Consider the following 19,004-nt stretch of genomic DNA (forward strand, 5'->3'; position numbering starts at 1 on the left):
CCTCCTAATGTACTTTTAGTATTCTGATCCCAATCCTGGCAAACAGTACCTCAATAAAAGTTAAAGAACGAGTAAAAGTGTCTTTACTTTGAAATGGACAAGTACAGAGGAATGAAACACCCATTTGATCTTGCGCTGTAACATGTATTATTACAGTAGTATAGCATGATTAGGACATAAGAATGTATAACAATACCAAGTTACAAAGCTCTTGTCTTGCATTAAAAAGCATTAAGACAAGTCATGAATTACATCTTTCAAATCACATGACAATACACGTTATAAAAAACCGAACAATGTTGCGATTAACAGAGTGTGACGACTTAGATAAATAGTCCATAGCTTTTGATTTAAAAAGCATCTTTTTGGGTCATGCATGACCTTAAACCTGCACTATGAATGCTCTCTCCATTAGTGGCTGGAGCTGGAGCCAGAGGTTTGGCGAGGGGACCAACGGTGACCAGTGAACCATGAACGGAGAATGGTGGATTGGCCTGTTCAATTCTTGAGAAACATTGAAGTTCAGATATTTTTTAAATGCATTAATAAGCTCCATGCCAAAAGTTTCATAGTGCTGGTTTAATATCTAAAGAATGTAAAGCGGAATAGTAACAAAATATGTTTAGTGATCCTCCTCCTTTATCAGGCACTCTGGCAGGGCCTGGAACGCGGCCCCCGGCACCGCTAACGATAGGCCACTGGTTACGGCACTGGTCCCAGCACTGGGCTCCCCTGTGTTGGGGCTTGGCGGGCCCTCCATGGGGGGGGATGGCGGGGGGAGGGGGTCTGTGTGCTGAATGGGATGGTTCTCCCTGGATTGGGTTGCCATGTTGGGATCGGGGTGTGTTTTCAAGTGCTTGCGAAGGTAGGCGGCAAACAAGAAGGTTTTGCCACATTGGTGGCAGCTGTGCGGCCTGCTGTTGGAGTGGATCTTCTGGTGTTTGCGCAGCCCGGCCTTGTTGAGGAAGCCCTTCCCACAGCTGCTGCAGACGTGGGCCCTGGCCTTGAGGTGCTGCTTCTCGTGCTCCTGCAGGTCGGCCAGCTGGGTAAACTCCGCCTGGCAGGTCTCACAGGCGTGCGAGCCCCCCGTCTTGGCGGAGGGGGGGGTGTGGGAGCCCTCGTGGGCCTGCGCCTCCTCCCAGCTGCCGAAGGCGGCGTCGCAGCGGGCACAGGTGAACCGGGGCGGGGCGGTGGGGGGGCCGGGGGGCGGGGGGGAGCGGGCCCCCGTCTCTGGCAGCGGTCGCTCGGCGAGGTGAGTCCTCTCGTGCTTACGCAGGCTGGACGACACGACAAACGACTTGAAGCATTTGGCGCACTTAAAGGGGCGCTCGCCCGAGTGCACGCGCCGGTGCTTGTTGAGGCTGGAGCGCTCGGCGAACGACTTGTCGCACTCGGTGCAGGAGAAGGGCCTTAGCCCTGTGTGCACCAGCAGGTGGCGCCGCAGGTCCCAGGACGCCACGAAGGCCTTGTCGCAGCTCTGGCACTTGTAGGGCCGCTCGCCAGAGTGCACACGCTCGTGCACGGCCAGGTCGGCCGGCTGGCGGAACCGCTTGGAGCACTTGTCACACGGGTAGGGCTTGAAGCCCAGGTGGGCCCTCTGGTGGCGGCGGAAGCTGGACGGGTCGGAGAACATCTTGCCGCACTGCGGGCAGAGGAAGGGCTTCTCCCCCGAATGAGTGCGCAGGTGGGACTGGTAGGAAGACAGCTGAGTGAAGCCCTTCCCACACTGCTCGCACTGGTAGGGCTTGCTCTGGGAGTGGATGCGCTGGTGGCAGGCCAGCGAGGACGAGCGGGAGAAGGCCTTCCCGCAGTCCGAGCACAGGTAGGGCTTCTCCCCGGTGTGTGAGCGCTCGTGGTTCTTCAGGTCCTTCAGCTCCGTGTACGACTTGCCGCACTCCTCGCACACGTACGGCCGATGGCCTTGGTGGTTGCGCCGGTGCTTCCTGAACACGGAGGGGTCGGCGAAGCTCTTTCCGCATTCGGCGCAGAAGTACGGCTTCTCGCCGGTGTGGGAGCGCAGGTGGACCTTGAGCTTGGACAGCATGGGGTAGCTCTTGGAGCACTGCGGGCAGGGGAAGGGCCTCTCGCCGCTGTGCTGTGTCATGTGGATCCTCAGGCAGATGGCCTGCATGAAGGCCTTGCCGCACTCGGTGCAGATGAAGGGCTTCTCCCCGCTGTGGGAGCGGGAGTGGTTCCTCAGCTCCGTGGGCGTCTTGTAGGCCTTGTGGCAGTCGGGGCACTGGAAGGGCCGCTGCGCTGCGTGCGAGCGCTGGTGCTTGGCGAGCTGGGCCTTGCTGGGGAACGTCTTAGCGCACTGGGCGCAGGCGTGCCCGGGGGGCGGCGGCGGCGCCTTGCCGTGGGCGGAGAGTTTGTGGCTGCGCAGGGCGGAGGGACTCCTCAACGCCTCCTGGCACACCGTGCATTTGAACGAGGGTTTGGGCTTTGGGGGACGGCCCCTTCCCCGCTTCTTAGTGAGCGGCTCCTTCGGGAGCGGCTCCTTGCTGAGCGGCTCGTTACTATGGTGACCCTCCTCACTCTCTGTGGAAGGAGGGGTGTATTGCTCTGGAACTGGTTGGCTTCCAGGCTGTGGAGATGCCATGGTCGTTTATTGTAGATGTTTTGGAACTCTGTCGCTGTTGGGAAGTCAGCAAACAATTCAATAAGTGATCAAATCATGTAAAGTAAAATCATAACATTGGACATACTGTAGGTGTGAATGGATTTTCACTTGTTCACACTCCCCTCTTCATCCTTAAGGACATAGTTTCAGATCTTTACCCAAGCAGGGAGAGCAGCGACGGTCATCCCCATGTTCACTACATACCTACTGTAATACACAAAATATGTGCGCTACTGTCACAAAATGGCTGGCATTAGGACCTCAGGGACAATGAGCTAGTGAAGTTGACAATGCAACGGCGTGGTGACTTAATGGCAAATTGTTAATAAACAACGCATGTAAGTCAATGCCGATCCTGCATTATAATCACATAACACCCCTGAGCGTCCGATCGGAGCACGGTGATGTTGTAGACGAGCGGACAGACTTGCTGAGTGCTCCGCTGTTGTTTTGTAGCCCTCAAAATGGCCGGCTCTAGGACCGGAGCGCTCTGCCCGTCCTGCTCATCGCGACCAGGGTTAGACATGGCGCATGTTTAACACACTAAATCCTATCCATATTAAAGACAGATCTTACCCGTGTTTTTAAATTGGTTGCCGATAAATCCTTGATGCTCTAAAATCCCAGTGAATGAGAATGTTACTATACTGCGTTAGGTGTCGCTTGGAAAGAGAGCGCCGGCGTTAGGACCATGGGGACGCCGCCTGCCGGGCGTTCAACTCGCAGCCTCTGATGGCACCGCGGCAGGCTGAGGCACTGGGGACCAGAGAAGTGGGCTGCACTCAAGTAAGCAGTCCCAACGGATTAAAGAAAAGCAATAACATCGAAGTGGATTCCTCAGAAGAAGGTATGTGGCTTTCTCCTTGCACCCTCATTTCAAGTAATTTAAATGACTTGTAAATGCCGGTAAACTACTATTTAAGTTATTTAACGAGCTGCTGACGCGCTTTTTACTCTTGTAAATGGACGGAAGATAGTCTGTGTCAGTGGCCGGGGTCAGTAGCTGGTGCCTGTGAGGTGTTTTTTAATTAATGTTTATATATTTGATTGTGCTCCTCGGGTCTATTTGATCAGCGCTACGCCGGGGAAGGATTTCAGTGCTGCACATTTCCTGTTCCCTAGCAACAAGACCGATGTGGAAATGGGGATGGAAAGGAAAAAAGACAATTGAAAGGGATTTTCCATTCCCTCCATCCAGAAGTAGCAGTAAATAAGTGTCCGGGGCGCTGAGGACCGTGTCGGGCGGCGGGGTGCGGTCAAGTCTCCGGTAACCGGCCGCCGAGGCTCCGCCGCTTTGTGGAAAACCTTTTGGTGCAATGTTTGTTTAGCTAAGCATGAAGAGGCTAGTGGATAGAAGCTAACGCTCGCCTGCTCGGTGTTTGGTAACTCACCCAAACATAGATACAGACTGCTACGCGGACCCCCGACCCCCGGTACCCGCACCGGGCGGCGGGGGGTCGGGATGCGATCCAAGGCGATAGAAAGAGAAGGGACCCGTCCTCAGCGGGCCGCGCGGGGCGGCGCTCTGTTGACACTGCTAACAGTTAGCAGAGTTAGCTCCACAGCTATGGAACACAGCAGCATTAGATCGATGTGTTATCCCTTAATGCCACTACTTTATTAACGAATCGTGTTCATTATATAGATAAATGTTGGAGGCCATATTGATTATAACCATAGTTATCTGCGGTGTGTTTTTCTCAGTTGTTAAATAAGGAAAGGCTAAATGGACAAGTTATGATGGCCGACTTCACACCGAGACTCGTTCTGCAATGTCTCCTATAATGTGGTGGGATTGAAAATGTTCTGCAACTATTATGATTTAGCAAGTTTACGTCTCATCCGGACTCGTTCACGACCGTCTAATTAAGATTGTCTTTTCGTCTCCCCCCTCTCTCCACAGCTTTAAGGGCGTGCTTGGTTCATATTCAACAGCTCTCCTCATGGACGTTGCCTGCCTCTTATCCGGATGATCAGTTAGACAACTTATTTCCCAATCTGCATGCGATTTGCCTTCCTCTAACGATATCCTGCGATGGCTGTGCAAGAGCCGGGCAGGACAAAAGGATTCCCTTGCAAACAGTGCAGCCTAGTATGTCCTAACATGCCCAGTCTCCTGGAGCACATGGAGACCCATCTGCAGGACGACGAGGACCGCAAGTACAAGTGTGACGAGTGTGGGCGGGGTTATCGCCACGCAGGTAGCCTGGCCAACCACAAGAAGACGCACGAGACGGGTTCTTTTCAATGTCAGATATGTGGCAAGGAGAACTCTAACACGTTGGCTCTGAAGAGCCATCTCCGAAGTCACACGTCCCAGAAGAAGTACGCCTGCATGGACTGTGGCAAGGCGTTCCGCCTAGCGAGCCAGCTGGCCACCCATGAGAGGGTGCACCTCTCCAAGCACGTGAAGGAACAGGCCTTCCGGACGGTGGAGGACGACTGCGAGGAGTCGGACCCCCACGAGGAGGAGGAGCTGTTTGAGCCGTCGGTGGAGAACAGCCCGGAGGAGGACGAGAACGGCCCCCCGGACCACGCCTCCGACGACCCGGGAGACCGCCCCTTCAGGTGCGACCTCTGTGACAAGTCTTACATCCACTACAGAAGCCTCACCAACCACAAGAGGACTCACCAGACGGGCATGTTCGAGTGCCCCGTCTGCTTCAAGCTGTTCAACAACATGGCGGCCCTCTACGGCCACCAGAGGACCCACCGGGGCCGCGGCGGGGACGAGCCGTCCGCCAGCGACGGGCCGTACGCCAGCCCGCCGCCCAGCCACTTCTCCCCTCACACCCAGGACTCCTCGCTCAACTTCTGCCACTTATGTCAGGTGTTGTTCTCCACCGACGAGGAGTTTCAGGAACACATCCAGATGCACAACTCCTCTTCAGGCTCGTACGGCGCCCACGGCGACCCGCACGACCCCCACACCGTCTCCTACGAGAACAGCGTCCACTCGCCCGACTCCAACTTCTACGCGTCGCCCGTCAACAACATCCCGTCAGTGTCGTCCTCCGCCGAGCACCACGGAGATTACGACCACCCCGAGCAGATCTTAAGCAACGGCCAAATGTTCTCCGACTGCTCTGGGGGCCCGACGCCCGCCCCCATGGCCCCCATGGGCCCCCAGGGCCCGCCGCTCCCGGAGGACAACGAGGAGGCGGACGAGGGCCCCGACTCCGGCGAGCGCCGCTTCAAGTGCGAGGTCTGCGGCAAGCGCTACCGCCACTCGGGGAGTCTGATCAACCACAGGAGGTCCCACCAGGTGGGCATCTACCAGTGCTCCATCTGCAGGAAGAGCTACCCCCACCTGGCCGCCCTCAAGAGCCACCTGCGGCTCCACAAGGCCCAGCCGTCCTCCTTCAGCCTCAGCAGCGAGGGCGACTGGCTGTCCTCGGAGCCCCTGACCCTGGAGGCCCACGCCGGCTTCCCCCCGCAGGAAGGGGAGGGCAGCGACTCGGACGGGGTCCTGGCTCCTGAGCAGGAGGCCGCCGGAGACCACGGCCCCTCGTACCAGGAGGCGTTCAGCCAGGGCTTCCCCCAGGGCAGGACGGTGCATCTGCCTCAGGACCAGCACCTGATGCAGAGGCACCAGTGCGCCGACTGCGGAGAGACCTTCGCAGACATCGCAGGGATCAAGTCCCACGCCTGCCCCCTGCACCAGGGCCACGAGGCCGGCTACAGCGGGGGCTTCGGGGCGAGGAACGGCGAGCGCGCCGCCGGACACCCGGAGGACCCGGTGGACTTCCCGGGCGTGAACGGGAACCACCGGGACCAGAGCTACTTCAGCGAGGAGGCCTTCCACCAACACGCCGGCGGAGAGGACGCCGACGAAGACGCCGACGAAGAAGACGAGGAGGACGGGGACCTGTACCAGTGCTCGGTATGTGGAAACCGCTACACCAGCATGAGGGCCCTGCGGAGCCACCTCCGGGGCCACACGCAGGCCCATGCCACGCCCGGGAGCTCGGGGCCCTCCTCCATGTCCTCCCACGAGGAGCTGAAGGACGAGGGCGACATGATGATGATGATGATCTGCAGCACGTGCGGTGAGAGCTTCGCCAAGAGGCAGGACCTGCTGGCCCACCAGCTCTCACACAACCCCCCCCAGGCGGAGGTCGGGCCCCCGCACCCGCTCTACGCCGACGGGGCGGACCCCGCGGCGGAGCCCCAGAGCTCCATCTGCGGCTGCTGCGGCCTGTTCTGCTCCAGCTACCAGCACCTGAAGAACCACGGCTGTGGGGCGGGGGGGAAGGAGGAGCCCTCCGACGGGGAGGACGGGGCCCCGGGGGGCCGCCCCCCCGCGCCCGGCGGGGAGCAGCCGCCCCCCCGCCCGGGCCAGGGGCCGGCGGACGGGGGGCCGGCGGACGGGGGGGCCCGTCAGTACAAGTGTGAGCAGTGCGGGCGCTCGTACCGCCACGCCGGCTCCCTGCTCAACCACAAGAAGTCCCACAAGACGGGCGTGTTCCGCTGCCTGGTCTGCCAGAAGCGCTTCTACAACCTGCTGGCGCTCAAGAACCACCAGCGCTCCCACTTCGACGTGAAAAGGTGAGCATCGCTCGGTTAACCTGTTAAGCCCTAGGCCTATTTCACAGGCCTCCTGCCCGAAATGACATGCCCATAATGAATAGAGTATGCCTCCACAACTACAAGGGCTATATGAATAAAGTTGGTTTCAAAAAGAAGGTAAGACCTGTGAGGTGGCTGCAGAAGTGTCAGAATCAATAAAGATGTTGATTCTGACACTGTGTCAGAGTAAATTCAGCTAGAACATGGTAAGAAATGTCAATTTTCGCCTAGAGAAAACACATTATTTAGAGTGAATACCACCTTGAAACTATAGGATAGTAGCCCAGAACCTTTAGGGAAACGTATAACAACATCTGATGAGTACCCTGTTCCAGGATAAATGCTTATAAAGTGAATAAAGTGATTTTAGAGAGGTTTTAGTACAGGTAGGTCCAGATGGACTAAATGGTGCCATTTGGGCACTTGTGGGCACCATCAGTGCCATTTGACCTTTCTAAGGTACCAGACTGTAAAACTAATTTTATTTCACTGACATATCACTATAGGTATTCATTCCATCCAAATTCAACAGTTTTGACTTGTTTTGAAAATTCACCCAGACCTCTTTACATTTTCCCAGTCAAAAGAAAACCATACAATCGAAATGAAGTTTGACTCCAACTGGAGCAGATATATATGAGAACAACATATAATAAAACCAAACTGTAAAAACACAGCTAAAAACTACAATCACTAGGGAGATATATATATATATATATATATATATATATATATATATATATATATATATATATATATATATATATATATATATATATATATATATATATATATATATATAAAATAAACAGAGGTGGGGGGGCTGGAGCAGGAGCAGTCGATGAAGGTGGCTCATAATCAGCATCATCATCACTGTGGAACCCAAGAAGAAAGAAAAGAATGTAACTTCAAACAGACAAGTAACAATATGTTGGGGTAAACAAGACCTGTACTGGGGAAGACAACTATCAATCCAGTTTGCACCAGTTTGAGTGTGTGCATTTACTAAATTCATTGCAGGATACTAAATCAAATCCAAGTTTATTTATCACTTGCACAGCAATGCTTGGTTTGCTAGGTCCTCTCAACAAAGCAAAAAGGAATAAAGAGAAGAAAGGATAGAGATAGTATCAAATAAACTATGTACAAAATATTGATAATGATAATTGATGCAAATAATAATATAAATATAAGAGTACCGGTAGTGAGTGTGTGGAATTAGTAGAGTGACTAGGGTGATCGATAGATAGATAATATCTAATAAGGTAAATAGATCGTCAATTTGACACCAAATCAATAAGTAATCGATAACAGAGATTACATACCTTTCAAGTGATGGAATTCAAACTTCTGAATCACTGTTGTCCGTGTCCAGTTCTGGCAACAGCCATTCACTGTCGTCAGACGACGACTCGAGAGGGACTACAGTAGCCCCACTGTCGCTAATGATTAGGGCTGGGTATCACTAGGTACCCCACGATACGATACTATCACGATATTTTACCCACGATAACGATAATATCACGATACAGCGATTCTGCGATTATCGATATATTGCAAGAAATTTCACCCACGATACATCACGATATCTGTCACTGAAGAAATTCAGAATTTATTACAAAAACATTTTATGCAAAGTAACAGAAAATTTGAAAACAAAATAAATGCAGAAAACATTTCATTGCTTAGTTTCATTCGCTCTGTTTACAGTGGATGTATCGCAATGGCGAGGCGCACACAGCCTTTAGCCGTGTTCTGTAAATATTCTAGAACACACGGGAGTCCTGGAGCTCTATATCAAAATATTATCATATAGCCTACATAGATATCTATATCATATAATATATATTATAACCGCCAAAAGATGTGTGAGCCGATATTATGAATCTCAAACGACCGCGTTGGGTTCTCCGACGTTCCTGGTTCTTCAACGTCCTCATCAATGTGAAGTAGACTGAACCGCAACAAGGAGGAGAAAGGGATTGTTCCCGGGCAGTGCTTAGGCCCCTCCGCCTCCGGCGGTGGTCCCTCAGCGGGTCTCAAGCTGAAGACATTCGCCGCCAACAATCCCTTTCTCCTCCATGTCGTGGTTCATGTTCTTGAGGGAGTCAAAGCCAAAGTTCCTTCCCCCCAATTCAGGCCCCGTCCACACGAAGCCGAAACGGGCGAAACCGTTACGGTTTCGATCTATCCGGTTTCGAAGTATCTCCGTAAAGACGAAGCCAAGCGAAAACGGGTAGACCTGTAGAAACGCTGTAGTACACAAGCCAGGCCCATAAGGGGCGCTGCTTCTGCTACAGAAACCCAGAAGGAAAATAAATAAGAAAAGAGGCGAGCATGCGCATAAAGGGTGAGACTCCGCGGGCTTAACAGTCATTGGCTAGAGGATAGAAGGGGGGGGGGGGCGATGACGTCATGGTTTGCGGTTTCAGTCGGTTTCAGGCGTCCACACGAATCCAAAACGAAACCGGGTAGATTTGAAACCACCTCCGAGGGTGGTTTCAGAAGTTTGCGGTTTCGGTCAGCGGATTCGCCGGCTTCGTGTGGACGGAAGGCCGAACCGTACAAGACCTTTGCGGTTTTGCCATGAAATCGGCTTTGTGTGGACGGGGTCTCATTCTCAACCTTGGCTGAGATAACCCCCAATACGAGTCTCGTTGTAGAAATACCAGAGACGAGAGTCCGACAGAACGGTTATCCAAATAACAAGGAAGTGTACAACACTTGCGATACAGTCCTGGAGCTCTATATCTAAATAATATCATATAATACATAGAAATCTATATCATTTAATGCATATTATCACGGCCAAAAGCGGTGTGCGCCTCCAGACGATATAATGAATCACAAACTACTTTGTCGGGTTCTGCGACGTCTCTGGTTCTTCCACTTTCACATCAACCTGAAGTCGACTGAACCGCGCGCTGCCTGCTGCCGGCTGCCCGCTGCCGGCTGCCCGCTGCCGGGCGATGGTGCCTCGCGGCAACCGGCGGCATGACGCAGTTCATGTACTTCAGCCAGTCAAAGCCAAAGTTCCTTTCTCCCAATTCCTTCCCAACCATGGCTGAGATAACATAACCCCCACAACAGTCTCGTTGTGGAAATACAAGACACGTCAAAGAACCGACAAGAAACACTTGCGTTACAGTGTGTGTATTCACACAAACACACACACGTGGCGCTCGCACGGTCGAGTCTCATTGGCGGGCCAACGTCTCTGGGCGGGCCAGGCAGAGTAAGGGGAGGAGCTGAGATTCCTGATGACGTCAAGAATACAGACATTCCAAATCAGCGCACTTGAGCCTCCGTTTTTTCGAAGGCGAGCAGAACAGCTAGTGCTCGTTTTACACCAAACACAAGTTTTAGCAATTGGGGGACCATAGGCAGGCTAGGGGAACTCATATTTATGTTAGAAAACCTCATAAAGTGAGATTTTCATGTCATGGGACCTTTAAATATCGATATTTGGCGTCAGCATATCGATAACGTCCCGCAAGACGAAATATCGCGATATGTCGCAGTATCGATATTTTGGCACACCCTACTAATGATAGCGAATGCCTCCGCAAAAGTATAGGTCTTTCTCCTGCCTGCCATTATTTATTTTAAAATAATAACAAATAGAAGAAAAAGGCAAGAAAATACAAAATAACTAGCTAACTACTAGCTAACTAGAAATGCAAACGTTGTAATAAGCGTGTAGTAGGAGCGTATGTCTCTATCTAGCCTGAAGAGTGTCTGAAGAGTGTTCAGAAAGTTTTCGGCGCTTCTTGCGCGAATTATGCTGTCCTTCTAGTCAAACCCGGGAAGATATCTTGGGTATCCATTGGTCAATTTGGATGATTGACCCCTCTATCGAAGCGTCGGAGCCAATAGAGTCGAGGGACACTCCCACATTTCTCGCCCGATCAACACCAAACTTTGCACACGGCATCTTCAGACCTACCCGAAAAGAATTCCTGCATTACTTTTTTGATCCGACCTTCGACGACGAAACGGTAGCGTTTTTAATATTTGTTTATTAGCTAAATTAGACGTGGAAAATTAAAAATCCAAAAAAATCCAAAATTAGACATCGGATCGAGTCCAAAATCTACACACATGTTGGTGCTAACCTTAATGACGTTAGATAAAAATGTCGAAAAATTTCGCCATTAGGGGGCGCAATAAACGAGGAAATTGTATATCTTCTAATTGGCAAAAGGAATGTTCTTCAAACTCAAGGGAAACCATCAAGGGGCAAACCCGAGTCTATATAGAAAATATGGCCAAGAATTATTAATATGGGCGGGAGTTATTTGGCAAAGGAAAATTGTCTTTGGAAAATTTCGCCACAGGGCGGCGCCAAAAAACGACGACATTGTCTATCTCCTATTTGGCCAATGGAATGTTCTGAAAACGCGTTTTAGGCTATAACTCCCACACCGAAGCTCCCACAGTCAAAACCTTTATATCCACATGTTGTTCACGGTAGCGTTTTCAATACTTGCTTCGCGTTGTGCCGGCGAAATGCACATTTCTTGTCGCGTTGTGCCGGCGAAATGCACACTTCTTGGACCCCTGCATAACTGCTTGCAGTTCTAGTTTAGTTGCATGGCGTTAGAATTGTGTTTTGTTTAGGTAAAAATGGTTATCATGGGCTTTTAGCCAAGCTTCTTCCCGTTACGTGGGTATGCACCATGGAAATGTTGGAGCCTGGTGGTGATGTTTACAGCTGTTTATAGCACACGTTGGCGCAGCTGCCCCCGCCCCCGGGGGCGCTCGGGTTTAAGAGGTTAACCGTCGTGTGTGGGTTAGGGCCCCTGGGGGTCTTTATCTGTGGGCCGGCCCCACTAACGTGTCCTCATGTCTCCTCAGGCATGCCTGTCATGAGTGCGGAAAGGCGTTCAAGATCCAGAAGCAGCTGCTGAACCACCTGAGGAGACACAAGGAGAACCAGGCCAAGATCCAGGAGCTCAACACCCAGATCCAGGCCCTCATGCAGCGCAACGGGCCGCAGGAGGCCGGGCCGCAGCGCCGCCTCGCCCAGCGGGGGCCCAACGCCGCGCGCCGCCGCCGTCCGGCGGCCCGCGGGCCGGGTGGCGGCGTCAAGGCCGAGGGCGTGGCCGTGGCCGCCGCGTCGGAGGGCCAGGGCGACCTGCGGCCGTTCTCCTGCGACCAGTGCGGCCGGACGTACCGCCACGCTGGCAGCCTGGTCAACCACAAGAACTCCCACAAGACGGGCGAGTACTGCTGCTCGGTCTGCAGCAACACCTACCCCAACCAGCTGGCCATGAGGAACCACCTGCGCACACACTTCGCCTACAAGAAGCACTCGTGTCCCAGCTGTGGGAGGGGCTTCAGGGGGAGGAAGATGCTGCTGAGCCACGTGTGCGGCCGGCGCAGGAAGGAAGGGCTCAAAGGCCGCAGGCCGCTCAAAACCCCCACCTCCAAGTGCAAGGACTGCAAGCAGAGCTTCCCCTCCGCCCAGCAGCTGGCCGCACACGCCTGCGACCAGCCCGACGACGACGGGGAGGGGCCCGGCGGGGCCGCCCCCCTCAAGCAGGAGCGGCCGTTCACCTGCAGCGTCTGCAACCGCAGCTACAGGCACGCCGGCAGCCTGCTGAACCACAAGAACACGCACAAGACGGGGCACTTCAGCTGCAGCGTGTGCTCCAAGCCCTTCACCAACCCTATGGCGCTGCGCAACCACACACGCATCCACACGCAGACCAAGAAGTACGCCTGCCTGACCTGCGGCAAGGCCTTCCGCCTGGCCAGCATCCTGCACAACCACCACAAGACCCACAGCCGCGCGGCCGCCGTCTTCAGCTGCCCCCAGTGCGGCAAGGGCTTCCAGGGCCGCTCGGGCCTCAAGCGCCACCGCTGCCAACGCTCCCAGGAGAGCACGCCGCGCGCCAGCGGCCAGGACGCCGCCGCCGACAAGTGCTTCATGTGAGTCTCTGAGCGGTGCTCCCGGGGGGGGGGGGTGTTCTACCGAATGGTGATTTAATTGAGTACTTAGAAGAATGTGTTGCGTGGAGTGAGTGAGGTGAGTGGAGGTGTCCTGGTTGATTGACGGCCTGTCGCCCTAGTTGATTGACGGCCTGTGGTCCTGGTTGATTGACGGCCTGTCGCCCTGGTTGATTGATGCCTGTCGTCCCCAGGTGTGACCTGTGCGGCCGCTCCTACCGCCACGCGGGCTCCCTCCTGAACCACAAGAAGAGCCACTCGGAGGCGCTGCACCACTGCACCATGTGTCTGCAGACCTTCCCCGACCCGCTCACCCTCCAGATCCACTCCCAGATGAAGCGCCACTGCTGCCCCGAGTGCGGCAAGACCTTCTGCCTCATCTCGCACCTCCAGAGCCACATGGACGTCCACGCCAAGGACCGCACCCCCGTCTGCAGCCCGGCCCAGCAGAGCTTCTCCAGCCCGGGGGGCTACGGCGCCCCCCCGCCCCAGGGCCCCTACCTCCAGCAGGGGCTACAGGGCGCCCCCAACGCCGGCCGCTACTGGAACCCGGGCATGGACGAGAGCCTGGACGGGCTCCCCAAGCTCATCCCGCCGCTAGCCCACCTGGGGCCGGAGGGGGCGGAGCCGGAGGAGGGCGGCGGGGAGAAGAGCCACGTGTGCGACCACTGCGGCCGCACATACCGCCACGCGGGCTCCCTGCTCAACCACAAGAACAGCCACAAGACGGGCGCCTTCTTCTGCGCCGTGTGCCAGAAGGAGTTCACCAACCTGATGGCGCTGAAGAACCACCGCCGCATCCACACGGAGCCCAAGCGCTACCAGTGCCTGGAGTGCGGCAAGGCGTTCCGCGTGTCCACCCAGCTCATCTGCCACCGCCGCATCCACACCAAAGAGAAGCCCTTCGCCTGCCTGCTCTGCGACAAGAGCTTCTCCAGCAAGTCCAACCTGCGGCACCATCAGAAGATGCACCAGAACGCCCAAGCCTACGAGGCCTTCAGCATGGACGCCAACAGCTTCATGGACCTGGACATGGCCTCCTTCCTCTGAGCCGCCACGCTGAAGGCTGATGTTCATCTTCCTATCGACAATTGTAAAGACTGAACCCGTTCTTCAGGGGTGCGCCTTGGGGCCCAGCAAAAATTCCATTTTTAAGACTCTTCTTGATTCTATAGAAACGATCAAGTCTTACCTCTCCCTGATTGGTCCACACAGAGGGCCCCTCCCCCCAGCCCCCCAGAGGGTGGCGGTCGGTGGACCACCTGACACTCTTCATTAACACGGTACCTCTGACCTCCTGATCAGAACCTCCTCCCAGTGCCTCTTTGGGAGTCGTTCCTCTAGATCTAGAGGACATAGATCAGATAGCTCTATCATGTATATTCCTGCTCCAGGGGTCTGAGGTCTCCTCTTAGCTCCCCGGCTCCTCTCAGTGACATCATATACAAAATGGATGTATTTAATAATTTATTCCTGTTCTACTGATTTCATTTCTTTCATTGTATGTTTGTTCGATAGAACCTTTTTATGAATGTTTTAAGAGAACAGAAGCAGTCTTTTCTAGGTGAGACTCCGTAGCCTTTGAGCTGCCGTCCGTCAGGAGGTGGACTCAGTCCCGTTAAGACAGAAGGCAGACCCCCATGAGCAACACTCAGGAAGCCTTCTGAAGGGACGCGCCTGATGGGAACATGTAGATAATGACATTAGAGGAATGGGATGGGAACCATTTCCCTGGGCTCCATCTCGTCTGTCCGTCTCGTCTGTCCGTCTGTCTCCCTCCCCGGTTGCATGCTCTTCCCTTCGCCCTCGCCAAATGGTTTTGAGTTGATGATCGTTTTATCAGACGTTCCAGTGCCTCCGATGTCGGGCAGTTGTAGCAAATCACCATCGGGTTCAAGTGTCAAATGATCTCTGAGGCTTTTGGTTTTGTTGAATTCCTCTATTGTACTCCTCGCCAGTTGTCATCCTCTCAGATGCAACGCTTGGCCTCACAGGCTTTCTTCCGTCACTCAAAATGTTTTGTACCCTTTAGTTCTGCTGGTTGATGCATTTCCTATTATGCTTGGGAATTATTTTGAAGAGGAAGAGCCAGTATTCTGCTTGGTTTCACTCCTCGCCTGACAAGGGCGCGTTATTGTGGAGTTTGGTTTGAAAACGCCAAATGAGCCGAGTGCCTGTCCATCCAGTGTTTCTTTGACACGTTTTGTCTTGTGAATGAGAAGGCAGATCAGACTTTACTTTCAAATGGAGAACAAAACCATTTGCTTTACTTTATGCCTTACTCTTTCCGTTTATTATGAATATATACATATGTTGGTCACTGCTCAGATGTATAAAGATACCTCATTGAAACCCTGCCTACCTAGTAACTTATCCTGCGGCCACATGGACCCTCCTGCTAGAATATCCACTGTAATCACGACCCCAGATCGTCTTCAGAGTCCGCCTCGTAGATCACCCATCATGCTCCCATCTGGGCGCCTGCTGCCATTTATTGGATTACATTTTTTGCTCTGAGATTTTTGGGTTCTTCAAAGTTTCAAATTTGCACAGGAAGTGATCTGTAGCCTGTAGAGGACTGCGTCAGGGTGTGTGAATAAGGTGCCAATGCATTTCCCCTGAGGAAGACGTGAGCGGCTGGCCACCGGTCCTATTAAAGCAATACTATGACGGCTCTATTCAGTACGTAAGCACATATGTTGAATGTCTTTCCACTGTATTGAGTACAATGACCAAACCCCCGTGTACACTTGATAAAGACGACTGGTCTGCTAGATGGTGTTCCTCATGCATGGTGAGACCCCTGCAGGGCCCTACGCCCACTCAGAGGGGGTCGGCCCGGTGGAAGGCCCTCGGACACTAGCTCCTGCTGTAGCAACGCGCTGTGGAGCTCGTTTAAAACGCATGTTGTCAGACCCCCACGGCGCCCCAGTAGTTTAGCATCACGGTGTCGTGTTCAGGGTCCGTTGGAGGCTGTATGTGGGTGTAAATATGGAGGGATGGGGTGGGCCGTTCATCTTACCCAGGAAGAGTGTCCTTTGCACAGGGAAACTAGTTTAGATATGGTGTAACTAAAAGAAAAAGCATATACCACACATTCTGATTTGTCCAATTTTCAGTGTTCAGAAACCGAGTCTGCTCAATATTTAATTCATATTTATATAACTATTTTGTCACTTTGAAGCGTAGATTTTTACTTCTTTAGTAGGATTATGAACTTAGTTTAGAATATAAACAGGTTATGGAACAATAGCTGTAAAAATTTAATTGAAAATAAACAATCCAAACAACATGCTTGGTTCTGTGTCTGATCCGTCGGCATAATCAACCTCTAACCTCCTCTGCTTCAATGATCCGTCGGCATCATCAGTGACGGTTTTAGGTACGGGCGAACCAGGCAGCCGCCCGGGGCGGCATATTTGTGGGGGGCGCCAAGTCACATGGGGGGCGCCACGAGCAGTAAAAAAGAAATTGCGCTGCGTACTGGTTATCAATGAAGTACTACATAACATTGTGTTGGGAATAGGTATTTTGGCGCCCCCTCTGGCTGCAGGCGCACACCTGCTCGTTGAGAAGGTGCCGTGCACAGATGGAATGAAACCCCCACTGAAGCCCGTAGGTTCCAATATCATCCCACTGCAGACGCAAATGGGCGTTCTCTCGTGGTGGGGGTTCCCGTTTACGCAGACTGGAACGCCTCCTTCTTATTCTTCGTCGCCTTTCTCGCTGAACTGTATTAAAATGTCAAAGTGTACTACTCCGAAACCATGTAAATAGTGTTGTAAATAAACTTCCAAAGCTTTTCAAATCTTATTTGGAAAATAACTTCACATGGTGTGTCTTTTTACAATTTATTACCAGCATTCGTAGCGTTGATCAGCAGTGAAATAGTCCGCTATAAGACGTTGACGTCGCTTAGCAACCGAAGACGCTGGGGTTGACAAGTTACCGGACTACTAACCATGCAAGTGAACGGAGCGTTCCACGGCATTGAGAAGACCCGTGTAATAAAGGCCTATATAATGTCTGTTTATGGCATAGATTTCTCCTCAAATTAGGCCAATAAAGCAATGATAACAAAAACAAAAAAAACACAAACGCCCGATCAAAGGCCCGGCCCGACAATCAAAACCCTCATTGTTTACCATGAATTGGCTAAACAAATGACCACTGTAGCATATTTAAACACAATTCAAATTGTGCAGAGAATTATTGCCGTTGGTCATTCTCAGTGGCGGCTGGCGATCCAACATGTTGGTGGGGCACAGTAATAGACAGGGGGTCTGAGGTTCTCCCCCTCCCCCCCCCCATAATTTTTTGGGAATTTAATAGATTTGATTTCCTGTATTCTGGTACATTTTGGGGATGGCCACTACCTATTTACCTGCTTTTCATTCAGATTCATAGCCTATCCTGACTTGCAGGGCCTGGACAAGCTTACACTGCATATACAGACCTACTTCATGGCCATTCCACCAGCCATTGCTATTTGACCCATTGTTGTTAATCTGATATTGAGACAAATCATGATCACTGTCCTATAGCATTTTTTGTGAGTCTCAATGTCTACTTCAAATGCAGTTAGAAATATGGGACAGCTGCTTCATTTTGTTTATATGCTACAGGCCGAAAGACTCAATTAATATGTAACTTACTTGCTCCTTTTAAGTATAACATTGCTTGGGGAGTCCAATTCCTCCACTGAAAAGGGTGGAAAGTACTTGCAACTCTCTGCAAGTTAGCGATCTATGACACTGTTGTTTTTTATTGGTCGTCATGAAAAAAAAAATAAGGGGTAACACTGTTGTTTTTTATTGGTCGTCATGAAAAAACAAAAGGGGTAACACTGTCGTTTTTCTTTGGTCGTCATGAAAAAAAACACAAGGGGTAACACTGTCGTTTTAATCAAATGAAACACCAAGGGTAACACTGTCGTTTTAATGAAATGAAACATAAGGGGTAACACTGTTGTTTTTTATTGGTCGTCATGAAAAAACAAAAGGGGCAACACTGTCGTTTTTTTTATCAGTCGTCATGAAAAAAACATAAGGGGTAACACTGTCGTTTTTATCAAATGAAACTTGAGGGGTGACACTGTAATTTTTCTTTGGTTGTCATGAAAAAAAACAAGGGGTAACACTGTTGTTTTTTAATCAGTCGTCATGAAAAAAACATAAGGGAAATAATAGAAACACACACATACATTTTAATGTCATGTATATCCTCTCTATTGATGATTGATTATTGTGTATTGTCATCGCCTCAGTGGTGCAGTGGAGTGCACTCTGCATAACCCACTGGAAACCGCTACTCAATTTCTGTGGAAAACACAATATCTTCGATTTGAAACGTAATGCTATCATGTCTATTGCATATATATTGTCATATATAATCACAGACATATTTAATTTATAAAACCAAGTGGGATGTGGATAGAGCTGTGACCTTACCCTCTGGAGACCGGGGTTCAAGCTTGATGTCCTCTGTAGGAAGTCTCTTATTTCTATTTCATGCGAATTATAAAGTCAAGTATAACCATTGTGATGACTTCATTCGGTGTCTTGATGGTGCATTGATAAGTTCGGAGGTTAACACTCTAAACAGCTCAGGTTTGGATCCCCGCAATAACGTCGACAGGGGTAATACTGTGGTTTTATATTGGTCAACATGGAAAAAACATGAGGGGTAACTCTGTCGTTTTTTTATCGGCCGTCATGAAATGAACATAAGGGGTAACACTGTCGATATTCATCAAATAAAACATTGGGGGTAACACTGTCGTTTTTATCAAATGAAACATGAGGGGTAACTCTGTCGTTTTTTTATCGGCCGTCATGAAATGAACATAAGGGGTAACACTGTC

At 51.7% G+C, this 19,004-nt stretch overlaps 2 protein-coding genes across 5 annotated transcripts; one reads left to right on the plus strand and one right to left on the minus strand.

Moving 5' to 3' along the window:
- Window positions 1–66: 66 nt before the first annotated feature.
- On the minus strand, window positions 67–4,148 carry znf668 (zinc finger protein 668). 2 transcript variants are annotated; one of them, XM_030339760.1, is made up of 2 exons: window positions 4,012–4,148; window positions 67–2,633 (listed from the first exon to the last, which is right to left on the minus strand). In XM_030339760.1, the coding sequence occupies exon 2, from the start codon at window positions 2,597–2,599 to the stop codon at window positions 623–625; it is 1,977 nt and encodes a 658-aa protein (XP_030195620.1). In that variant the 5' UTR covers window positions 2,600–2,633; window positions 4,012–4,148; the 3' UTR covers window positions 67–622. The 2 variants fall into 2 exon arrangements, with proteins under 2 accessions (XP_030195620.1, XP_030195619.1); XM_030339759.1 differs by lacking the exon at window positions 4,012–4,148 and adding an exon at window positions 3,197–3,330.
- znf646 (zinc finger protein 646) lies at window positions 3,314–16,433 on the plus strand. 3 transcript variants are annotated; one of them, XM_030339753.1, is made up of 4 exons: window positions 3,314–3,467; window positions 4,524–7,168; window positions 12,047–13,123; window positions 13,336–16,433. In XM_030339753.1, exons 2-4 carry the CDS (start codon window positions 4,656–4,658, stop codon window positions 14,189–14,191), a joined length of 4,446 nt encoding a protein of 1,481 aa, XP_030195613.1. In that variant the 5' UTR covers window positions 3,314–3,467; window positions 4,524–4,655; the 3' UTR covers window positions 14,192–16,433. The 3 variants fall into 3 exon arrangements, with proteins under 3 accessions (XP_030195613.1, XP_030195612.1, XP_030195614.1); XM_030339752.1 differs by lacking the exon at window positions 3,314–3,467 and adding an exon at window positions 3,716–3,887; XM_030339754.1 differs by lacking the exon at window positions 3,314–3,467 and adding an exon at window positions 4,126–4,409.
- The last annotated feature ends 2,571 nt before the right edge of the window (window positions 16,434–19,004 follow it).

The sequence above is a fragment of the Gadus morhua genome, chromosome 18 (genome assembly GCF_902167405.1).
Source record: "Gadus morhua chromosome 18, gadMor3.0, whole genome shotgun sequence".
NCBI lineage: Eukaryota > Metazoa > Chordata > Actinopteri > Gadiformes > Gadidae > Gadus > Gadus morhua.

What these genes read in the sequence shown, in the direction of transcription:
- znf668 (XM_030339760.1), bottom strand. Translation starts at nt 2,599, where the DNA reads ATGGCATCTCCACAGCCTGGAAGCCAACCAGTTCCAGAGCAATACACC.
- znf646 (XM_030339753.1), top strand. Translation starts at nt 4,656, where the DNA reads ATGGCTGTGCAAGAGCCGGGCAGGACAAAAGGATTCCCTTGCAAACAG. An exon ending in TCCCACTTCGACGTGAAAAG is followed by an intron (nt 7,169 to 12,046) that starts GTGAGCATCGCT and finishes ATGTCTCCTCAG; the next exon opens with GCATGCCTGTCATGAGTGCG. An exon ending in GCCGCCGACAAGTGCTTCAT is followed by an intron (nt 13,124 to 13,335) that starts GTGAGTCTCTGA and finishes TGTCGTCCCCAG; the next exon opens with GTGTGACCTGTGCGGCCGCT.